Source organism: Cajanus cajan, chromosome 6 (genome assembly GCF_000230855.2).
Source record: "Cajanus cajan strain Asha chromosome 6, NIPB_CcT2T_4, whole genome shotgun sequence".
Classification (NCBI taxonomy): Eukaryota; Viridiplantae; Streptophyta; class Magnoliopsida; order Fabales; family Fabaceae; genus Cajanus; species Cajanus cajan.
Genome location: NC_138522.1, coordinates 51,445,013 through 51,457,141, shown reverse-complemented (window position 1 = coordinate 51,457,141; position 12,129 = coordinate 51,445,013). Strand labels below are relative to the sequence as shown.

At 31.2% G+C, this 12,129-nt stretch overlaps 1 protein-coding gene across 1 annotated transcript; it reads right to left on the bottom strand.

Annotated features, from left to right (window-relative positions):
• Positions 1-505: 505 nt before the first annotated feature.
• On the bottom strand, positions 506-3,436 carry LOC145958749 (uncharacterized). The gene is made up of 3 exons (XM_083076280.1): positions 2,354-3,436; positions 1,816-2,107; positions 506-1,728 (listed from the first exon to the last, which is right to left on the bottom strand). Exons 1-3 carry the CDS (start codon positions 3,434-3,436, stop codon positions 506-508), a joined length of 2,598 nt encoding a protein of 865 aa, XP_082932406.1.
• Positions 3,437-12,129: the final 8,693 nt, after the last annotated feature.

Here is a 12,129-nt window from a genome sequence, read left to right as displayed (position 1 = left end):
CAACTAATGATCAAATTTCTTATGACAACATAATACTCAAAGCTACCCAAGCAACTATAATTCACCCAAAGATAACATCTCACAGACCAAAGCTTTACAAAATAAGTATGCAGCCAACATGACCATGAAACTCAAAACATTACAAAGTATTATAACCACCAACACATTCCACTACACATCACAAAACACATTCTACTGCATATTATAAAGCATCAAAATGACCCCAGACATAGAGCTCAAAATACTGCACAACCAAAGATAAAACATCAAAATAATTTCCTACCTACTGACACAACAAGCACAAGACAGTAACCAATGTGATCAATAGTTTTAACACATTACAAAACATTAAAAACACCAATCAACATGCATTAATATTATAAAATTAAGCATATCTATGAACAAAACTCTTACTACACACTCATTCCACACAAAACTCATAAAAAACCAGAAATTAAACAGAACATGCTAATTTAATGTCTTTAGCTTGACAATCTTTGCTTGATCATGGCTCTTTCCAATGAGTGATGGTAGTGAGTCTTTCAACTTCACCACCCAGATAATGTTTGAGCCTTTGACCATTGACTAACCAAGTCCTTCCAAAAGCAGGATCTTCAAGTTCAATAGCTCCATATGATTTGAAAGATTTAATTGAGAAAGGACCTGACCACTTAGATTTGAGCTTCCCAGGGAAAAGCTTCAACCTGGAATTGAACAGTAATACTTGCTGGCCAGGTTGGAAGTTCCTGTTCAGAATCTTCTTGTCATGGTATATCTTGGCTTTGTGCTTGTAAGACTTAGAGGACTCATAAGCTTTCAATCTCCTTTCTTCCCATTCATGCAATTGAAGCTTTCTTTTCTCCCTTGCTGCCTTCAAATCATAATTTAAGGCCTTCAAAGCCCAAAATGCTTTATGTTCCAATCCCACTGACAGATGACAAGCTTTACCAATGACCTTTTCCAATTCTTCGTTAGAGATAGACAAAGCCTTCTCTAGTGGCGATGAGCTCTTGAAATCATTTTGAGTTTCCATGTGCACATCATCTAATACATCAATTCTAAAGCAATCTTTGTGACCTTTTGGAAACTTCGTTGTTTCAAATACATTGAAACTCACTTCCTCATCTTGGACCCTCACTTTCAACTTTCCTTCATCCATGTCAATGATAACTCGAGCTGTCTTCATAAAAGGTCTTGCCAGAATCAATGGAACTTCCAAATCTTCTTCCATGTCCATCACTACAAAATCAACTGGAAACATGAACTTATCAACCTTCACGATCATATCTTCCACTATACCATATGGAAGCTTGATGGATCTATCTGCCAATTGCAAGGTCATCCTTGTGGGTCGTACCTCTACATCTCCAATCTTCTTCAGCATAGATAATGGCATTAAATTGATACTGGCTCCAAGATCTAATAGTGCCTTACCCACTGAAAGATTACCAATTGATACAGGGAGAGTGAAACTACCCGGATCTCTGGATTTTTGAGGCAAAGATTTTTGTATGATGGCACTACACCCAGCCTCAAGCTCCACAGTTTTTTCTTCAAGAATTCTTCTCTTCTTAGTCAAGAGATCCTTCATGAACCGAGCATAAGTAGGCATTTGTTCCATGGCTTCAGTGAAGGGAATATTTATCTGGAGCTTCTTGATGATGTCCAGAAACCTTGCAAATTGTCTTTCCTTCTCTTTCTTAGATGGGGCATGAGGGTAAGGTAAGTCTTTAATAGGAACAGTGGAAATGACTTCCTTGCCCTTCTTTTTATTTTTCTCCTTCTTTACTCCATTCTTCTCTTTTATTTTCTCACTATCTACACCCTCATTTTTATTGCTTCCTTCCTCATTCTTCTCAATCTCTTCCTCAACCCCCCTCAATTCAACATTTTCTTTCTTTTCATTTTTCTCACTTACCCCAACATCACTACCTACCACCTTTCCACTTCTTGTTGTTATGGCTTGGCAATACTCCTTGGGGTTGGTCTTGGTGTTGGCTGAAAATGGGCCTTTAGACATGTCAGCTAATTGCTTAGCTAGCTGACCCACCTGCACCTCCAAGTTCTTGATAGATGCCTCTGTGTTCTTCTGATTGTTCATAGACACCTGCATGAACTGGTTCAGAGTATCCTCCAACTTGCTGGTTCTTTCATGCATAGAAAGATAAGCAGGCTGGTGTTGTTGTTGTTGTTGTGGTGGTGGCCTATTGGATGGTCCAGCTTCATTCCTCCATCCATAACCTTGGTTGTTATTGTTGTTTCTCCAACCTTGATTCCCCTGCATATAATTGTTAGTATTATAATTATGGGAATTAAAATTACCTCCTTTCTGTTGGTTCCCCACATAATTGACCTCTTCTTCATTTGGAATTTCTGCACAGTGACCATTGGGATGATCTCCTCCACAAAAATCACATTTTAGGGAAGGGTTTGGTTGATTTGAAGAAGAAGCAATAACATGAAGCTGTTGTGGAATCTTGGCCATCTGCTTAGTCAATACTTCAATCTGTTGGGACAGCAATTTATTCTGAGCAAGGATTGCATCATTAGTGCTAAGATCAAGAACTCCTCTTTTATGAGATTGGTGTCTCCCATGCTCTGCTTTGTGATCAGAAGATGCCAAAGATTTTATGATTTGAGTGGCTTCCTCTGGACTCACAGTCATCATAGTGCCACCAGCTGCAGCATCCAATAACATCTTCACCTCAGGCTTGATTCCATTCACAAAGAAATTGAGTTGAGCTATATCTTCAAACCCGTGGTTAGGACATTTCCTAAGCAATGACTTAAATCTTTCCCAGGCTTCACAAAATGGTTCATCCGCACCTTGCCTGAAAGTAGTAATTTCTGACTTGGCCTTAATATACTTGGATGATGGATAGAATCTGTTCACAAACTTGTTTTCCACATCACCCCAGCTTGTCAAACTCTGATTTGGGTGAGATTGTAACCAAACTTTAGCTTTTCCTGTTAAAGAGAAGGGAAACAACCTCAAATATACAGCTTCCTCATCGCCTTCAAGAATTCCCATAGTTCCACATAACTCATAGAAATTTGAAAGGTGTGAGTATGGGTCTTCATGATCAAGGCCAGCAAATTGTTGTGAGCTAACCAAGGTAAGGAAGGCAGGCTTCATCTCCATTGCCCTAGAAGTATTTGGAGCTGCAATACTAGAAAAATGCCTAGGACCATGTTGTTGTGCATAATCACCTAGGGTTCTTCTTGGCTGCCTACCTGGTCCACCTGTTCCCTCTTCAGCCATTTCTGTTTCGAAGTGTGGTTGATTTGATGAAGTAGAAGAACTCAGAAGATCTTGCTGTTGTTTTTGGATTCTCTCTAACTGTCTCAGCCTTCTTGTTCTACTGTTATTCCTCCTTGCCGTTCTTTCAATTTCGGGATCAAAATGCAATTCTTCGGCTGGAGTTTTTCCTCGCATACACTTTTAAAGAAGTCTGCACAGCAAGGTAAGTCCACAAAACACAACAAGACAAATATCTATATATTATAAATATTCACAAAATGAATTATCTACACAATTACAAAATCACAAGATTAAGAATTACTAAATAGCACCAAATCCCCGGCAACGGCGCCAGAAACTTGATGAAGATTTTCGCAAACCTATCACTTGGCAAGTGAACCAAGTTTCGAAGTAGTGTTTAAAGATCGTCCTCAGGGATTTGCGTGTTTAGTAACTCTCGCTCAAATGATTTAAAAGAGAATGAGTTTAAAAATTCAATTGAGTGAAAACAGATTCAAACAACACAATAAGGCAAATGTAGTAAAGACAATGATTAAGAAACGAGGATTGGCTCAGATGCACTTGCTAACTCATAGATCTTCTTAGCATAAATGCAATTCTAATTTCATTATTTCCACGTTCATTAAATAATCCAACAAGATTCCTCAAGGTTGAATCCTAAAGTCATTAAGCTCAAAACATGATTCCTCAATGTTTTGAGTCTAACACTTCGCATTAAGAACAATAACTTGAACAATGTGACTAACCAAATCAAGTCTATTCCTAGAACAAGAGGTGATTAGGTGCAAGATTCAGTTCGGGTTTTCGAAAGCGTTTTCCAACTGGATTCAAAAGCCAAAATTCATACAACGGTTGATCAAGCCGATATAAGCGTTAAGCGAAGAATCATTACACAAATAATGAGATCAAAATGCATATATTTAAGAAGAAGAGGAGTTAGTAGTTACATCTAACCAATCCTTAAGAAGTTTAGCCACCCATGGCCATTACAGAATCAAAGAGTGAAAAGAAGAAATTACAAAGCAAATGATGAAGAAATGGAGTTGATCTTCGTTCCCAAAGGATCCAGCTTCCAAGTCTCTGTTCTTCCTTCGTTCTTCCTTCTTCACAAGCTTTTCCCCTGTTTTTCTCTGTTAAATTCATAATCCGTATCATCCCCCATGTTCCCTTTTATATCAGCTTTAAAACAAGGCCAAAAAGTAACTTTTATTTCCACGGCTACAGCTGCAGATCCACGGCTATAGCTGTGGAGAGTCCTTCAGGGTGAAGAAACCTCCAAGGCTGCAGCTGTGGGTTCACAGCTATAGCTGTGACAACTCCTTCAATCTTAAGGAACTTCCAACGCTCAAGCGGTGAAGCCACCGCTATGGCTGTGAGTCTCTGGAGTTTTTATTGGGTCCTGGGTGCTTCCACGGCTTTAGCTGTGAGTCCACAGCTTTAGCTTCAACTCTCTGGAGCTTCAAAGTACATTTCAGATTTCCACAGCTATAGCTGCAGATCCACAGCTATAGCTCCAACTTTCTGGACCTCTATATTCTTCCCAGACTTCCACAGCTCGAGTTCCAGATCCACAGCTATGGCTTCAAGTCTCTGGAACCAAAAATGAGCATTCCAGATTTCCACAGCTATAGCTGCAAGTTTCTGACCTTCACAATTTCTCCCCAGATTTCCACAGCTCGAGCTCCAGATCCACAGCTATGGCTGTGGATCTCTGCCTTCCTAAAAAACCTGCAAAAAATGAGAAAATTCCTTAAGATTTTGCTACTACTCCTCTACTCTTTTAGTATAACTTGATTCTTTAAATAAAGGGGGTAAAATAACATATTTAATATCTACAATTACCAAAAAGAGTACCAAAAAGTTGAGTGCAAATCATGCATAAAAGACACTCAACAAAGGGTGACGATATATACACCTCCTATTTTTTATAAATACACTTTCAATCTCTTTTTTTTTATAAATAAAATTCTTAAAATATCCTTCTAACTAAATACAATTATATTCATGGAAATACTTTCCGGAATGCTAAAATTAACGTTTTCATCAACATAATCATATTTAGTTAGAATGATATTTTAGAAATTTTATTTTAAAAAAAGAGATTAGAGGTATATTTATAAAAAATAGGAGGTGTATATATCATCACCCGGTTGGTAATGGTAAATATATAAAATTTAAAACAAATAAACAAACTAAATAAAGTACCAACTTTATAATACAATTAACAATAAATAAAATACTTAAGTTAACTATTAATGCTAAATATAATAACATTATAATAAATAAATTCTAACCATAAGTTAAGTGAAATTGAGTGCAAATGAGAATTTCATCAAATTTAAAAACAAATTAATACTTGAAACTATTTTAGTTAGGATAAATTCCTCTCATAAAATTTGTGACTAAATTATTGATTTTTTCGAACTTGAGGAATGACTATGAATCTTATATTAATGAGTAGATTTCATGATTGCAACATAAGATATTATTATTTATTTTAAATATGCATTAGGGGTGTTACACTAATCGTATTAAAGTTGAGTGAGACCAGTTAGACTTGAAGTTAAAGCCCAAAGGTAAGAAAATGTCTCAATCAGAATCTAGAAACAATAAACGTGTTGAGGGGATACAAGCATTCTTATTCCGAGAATATGGGAATGATAATTGAGGTCAAAACTTTGAGTATTAACGAAAATTTCCCAGAAAGGTGTTGAAAATTAAATGTCATTTAATATTTTTTTTCCATTGCTTGTGTATTTAAACTGCTTACAGTAACACTTAATTAAATGTCATTTATTTTATATTTATCAACTAAGTTATTAATTAATATTATAAATGTTTTAATTCAATAAGTTTACTTTTCAGGTCTTAATATATAACATATACATTTTTGACTAATTTATAAGTTTTTGACTAATTTTATCGTCCTTCTTTTCAAAATAAAAGATTTTTTTTCTTATTTTAAAACTTCTCAATCGATAATCTTTTCGTATTAAAGAAGTTTATGCAATACTTTTTCGCCTAAAAAATTTATAACCAACACCTCATTTCACACTAACCATATTACATTACCACCGATGCCATGTTTAGAAAAGATTATTAAGTTGTATGTTGAGACATCGACTTAAATTTGCAAATAACTTTAATAAGTTGATTTTATGAAGTTAAATTTAAAATTTATTATTATTTTTTAACAATATTTACTCTTTTAAGTTGATTTACTACATAAAATTAGTTATTTTGTTGTATGCAAACAAAATTAAATATCTTAAAAATGTTTTTCCAGCAAATTTATTTAAACAAACTTTCATTTTGATTATAGTCAATTATAACAATAATAGATTGATTATTTATATAATGAATCATTAAAGTAATCTAATTTTGACAGTTTCCTCAAACATATTCTAATTAGTAAATGATTCTACCCAATTTGTTATTTTAGAAAACAAGATGATCAGTTTCTTCAACTTTAAACTAAAAATGAAGAAAAACAATTCTTACAACATATTATTTTTAATTATAAGAGACATTTGTTTTCAAATTAACATATTAAAGTACAAAAATTGTTATTATTCTTGTATTTCTTGTTGGGGATCGCAAATGCACTCACACACACAATTGCAAGAGAGAAAGTAAATTAACAAGACACAGAGATTTACATGGTTCGATCATAATAACCTACGTCCACAGCTGCACTAGATGGTGTTTTCAATTTCGTAATTAGGTTTACAATTACATGATTATTTATAAATAAATAAAAAAAAGAAAGAAAGCAAATGGCCAAGCCCAATAAATCCTTCAAACTCCACATACTCAACAATCTTCCACTTGGAGGCTGATCACATCACTTACACTTCAAAGTAAATTTAGTTAACCTCAAAACCGTAACGCCTCCAAGCTAGTGCGATGCCTTCGCAACAATTAACCATGAAGGCTAGTTGAAGTTATGCAAACTTTCAACTTCTTAGTAGTAACCACCTTAGTCAACATATCTGCAGGATTCTCTGACCCAGGGATCTTCTTCAAGAACAAAGTATCATCACTGATTAGTCCTCTAATGAAATGGTATCTCAATTGGATGTGTTTTGTCTTCACATGAAATACATGATTCTTTGCAATATGAATGACACTCTAATTATCACTATAAAGAGCACTGTCACACTGCTTCTTGCCCAACTCTTCAAGAAAATTCTTCAACCAAATCATTTCTTTACCAGCTTCTGAAATAGCCATGTATTATGCTTCTGTGGTTGAAAGTGCAACACTTTTCTGAAGTCGAGACATCCAACTAACTATTGTGCCACCTATTGTGAAAACAAATCCTGTAATACTCTTCCTTGTATCTGAACAACCTCCCAAATCTGCATCAAAATATCCTTCCAAAATAACATCATTCTTACTGAAACATAATGCAATCTTAGAAGCACCTTTCAAGTAGCGTAGCAACCACTTGACAGCTTCCCAATGCTTCCTTCCTGGATTAGACATGAATCTACTAACAACTCCCACTGCATGAACAATGTCTGGTCTAGTGCATACCATTGCATACATTAAGCTACCAGCTGCAGATGCATAAGGAACCTTAGCCATTGCTGCCTTGTCTTCATCCATCTTAGGTGAATGCTTCTTTAAACACTACAACACAAATGGTATTTAGCAACATTTAAAAAATGTTACTTAATTATGTATAAATGTTGCTAATTTGTTTTAGCAACATATTATCAAATGTTGTATATAGTTCATGTTGCTAAAGACTTTTAGTAACATTTTTGCATAATTAGGTAACATATTTTAAATGTTATCAAAGTAGTATTTTTGTAACATTTTAATAATTTTTTGTAACATTTTAATGATGTTGCCAAGATTTTTTTAATCTTATAAAATGATAATTAATTTTAATTTAAATATTACTATCAATTATTATATTTCTATGTCTCCTAAACTTCTAGGAATTCCTTAAGTTTTTAGGGAAATAAATTTTTAGTTAGTCACCACTAATTGTATATAGAATATCAAATTTCATTTATCTTAAATATAACTATATGAGTATATATACTTTTTATGAGTCATTAATCTATTCGATGTGGGACTTTAATTATGGGTTACAATTAAATATAAGAGAAATATTTTTTTTTTTACTCGATGTGGGACTTTGATTTTAGAAGCAATTATAGTAACATTTTTCAAAAAAATGTTGCAAAATAACTTATGCAATTTTTTTTTACTCGATATGGGACTTTGATTTTAAAAACAATTGGAAAGAATAATATTGAAATACAAAATATTATTCTATCTATAATGACATTTTTCAAAAAATGTTACAAAATAACATATTTATATAATATATAGTATCATTTTAACAAATGTAAACAAGAAAATGTTGCTAAAGGATTAAAATCTAGTAGTGTTTGTGAGATTGAATAGTGAACCCCCAAAGATGTACTTACGATTTTGGCATCCTGCATGCTGAATTTCTCTAACAATTTCCCAATATACTTCTCTTGAGATAATATTAAGGAACCTTTAGATATGTTTCTATTGATGTTCATGCCCAAAATCTGCTTTGCAGCACCTAAATCCTTCACTTCAAACTCTTCAGACAATTGTGCCTTCATTCTATTGATTTCATCCATATTAGATCCTGCAACTAACATGTCATCAACATATAATAGTAATATGATATAGAATGGACCAAAATTTTTCAAACAACAACACTAATTTATGGCACACCTCTTGTACCCTTTCTTACTCATAAAACTGTCAAACTTCAGGTACCAGTGCCTTGGTGCTTGCTTCAGCCCATACAAACTCTTAGTCAACTTACAAACCAAGTTTCTGACAGAAGATTTCTGACAGATTTTTGTTTCCGTCAGAAATTTTTGACAGATTTATATTTTTGTCAGAAATTTCTGACAGATTTATATTTCTGTCAGAAATTTTTGACGGAAATATAAATCCGTCAAAAATTTCTGACAGATTTTTGTTTCCGTCGAAAAATTTAAGACCATAGTACACTTCCTAATGTCCCTTGTTTGAACTCTTCGGGAATCCGATGATCACTTTTTTTTAAATTTATAAATATTATTTTTAATATTATTAAATGAATAAATTTTATTTTTTATTTTTTAAAAAATATTTTTCTTTAATTTTATCTTTTTAAAATGACTTAAATATGTCTTTAATCCTTATAAAAATAATAAGTTTTGATTTTAGTTTCTGTAAAAAAAATTGTTTTTCATTTTCTAAAATTAAAATTTTTATTTTTATTTTTTATTTTTTTATGTAATCATTTTTAACTACTTTTTATTTTTAAAAAAAAAAGATAAATAATTATCTTAAGTATCACCTACAACAATTACGTACTATTATCATATTGATATTTAACACCTCTAAAAAAATTTTTAGTTTTTTAAAATAAATATTATTTGTCTACCTTAAAATAATCAAACTAGTGAATTTATATTTTAGAGGGATGAAAATCAAAGAAAAATATTTTACTCATTTTACAAGTACAAAACAATTTTTATAAATCTTATAAGGATGAAAAATAAAGAAAAAAATTTACAAAGACCAAAATCAAAATCACCCATCTTATAGGGACTAAAATATATTTAAACCTTCTAAAATTAATATTTTCGATCTTAAAAATTATTTTAAATAAATAATATTTATTTTTAAATATTTATAAAATACTTGAGATGTTAGTGTATTGTCTTTAAAATTATAGTAAGCAAGTTCAAGTGTGAATATTTTCATATTTGTGTGTTTCATGAGTTTTCTATTAAATAATTAGTGCATATATTAATTTATTTAACATAAATAGTAGTTTTATATTTTAGAAGAAAAAACAAATTTTTTATTTTCTAGAAGTAATAAGCTTAAAATTACATATATATATATATATATATAGGGAGTTATAATTATACCGGTGTAACTTTTACTAAGTATTACACCGCTCAATAACTTTATATTAAATGTGAATTTTGTAAATCCAACTGTTAAATTGAAAGTTCATATCACTTTATACGTGCATATCAAATTTTGTTAAAATTGAACAACTACTGGAAGGTAATCAAAGTGTTCATATTTTAGTGTATTTTGAAATGAATATATTACATCAATTTTGTTTTATAAAAATAAAATATCAAATCATCTTGGATTAATATAAAATTTTGTATATATAATTTAAGAGATATGAACTTTCAATTTAATGGTTGGATTTACAAAATTCACATTTAATATAAAGTTATTGAGTAATGTAATACTTAGTAAAAGTCACATTTAATATATATATATATATATATATATATATATATATATATATATATATGAGGAGGGTTATAATTACACCGGTGTAAATTTTATTAAGTATTAGACCGCTCAATAACTTTATATTAAATGTGAATTTTGTAAATCCAACTGTTAAATTGAAAATTCTTTACTCTTAAATCATATATACAAAATGTTATATTAATCGAAGATGATTTCTTATAAAATAAAATTAAATCTGTCAAAAAATTTATATTTTCAATGAAAATTTTTTTTGTAGGAAAAACTATATTATTGATGAAATATTTCTGACAAATTTATATTTGTAGAAAATGTAAGAACTGGTTTTAAATTTGATATGAAAATATTATGATATAATTAGATAAGATTTTAAGTTAGTATTTTATTAATGGTTGATAATTATAAAATAAAACAAGAATAAATAAATTTTTTGAATTTTATATGTTTGATTTAAGATAACTTACAAAATAACTCTTGGTAAAGTTATTCCGCTCAATAACTCATAGTGTGTGTTGAATTTCATCGATCCAATTAATTGTTAAATTAAAAGTTATTAAATTTTACTAATAATTAATATATAAAAAATTAATTAGCTTTGGAATAAATTATTTTCTAATTAACAATATAATTGAAACATTAATTATTTTAAATTATTTAACTAAAATCTTGTTGACAATTTACTATATGATCTTAATATTTTTGTATAACTAATATCTAGTTTTAAATTTGATATGAGAATATTATGATATACTTAGATAAGATTTTAAGTTATTATTTTATTAATAGTTGATAATTAGAAAATAAAACAAGGATAAATATTTTTTTTTTGAATTTTATATGTTTAATTTAAGGTAAATAAATATATTAAATTAATTAATAATTTATTTAAAATGTTAAAATTTAATTTATAAGTATGTAATAAATAAATATTTATAATTTTATAAATTATATTATCATTATAAATTATAAAATTAAATAATTTAAATTATAATTTTAAATAGAAATTGTAACAGCCCGATTTTCACAGATTGTTTGAGGGTCCAAAGGCCCAATAGGGGTGATTTAGTAGCCCAGAACGGACCGTTCCAAACGACTAAAACGAGAGTGATTTTGTATCTCAGAACGGGCCGTTCCCAAACTGGAACGGGTCGTTCCAAAATACAAAAATTGTCTACAAATTTTAGATGGGAACGGGGTGTTCCCAAATTGGAACGGGGCGTTTCCAAAATATGACCGTTGTGAGTATTAAATGCACCCCAGAACAGGCCGTTCTGGTTTGAGAACGGGTCGTTCTAGATGTGATTTTTAGTCGTGAGTTAAGGGTCCAGACGGGCTGTTCCGGATTTGGAACGGGCCGTTCCGGCGAAACCTGATGCCTATAAATAGAGCATTCTGCCACTCCCAAAAAGCACACCTCTCATTTTCTGATTTCTTTTCTTCTGCTCTCTCTTCTTTCCCTCTACTTTCTGCTTCAGACCGAGAGGAACCCAGCGAGAGAGACCAACTAGATCTTGCGTAGGTTCAGCTACTACTTATCAAGGTACGGGAGAAAAGGAGATTATTTGTATGCAAAATTA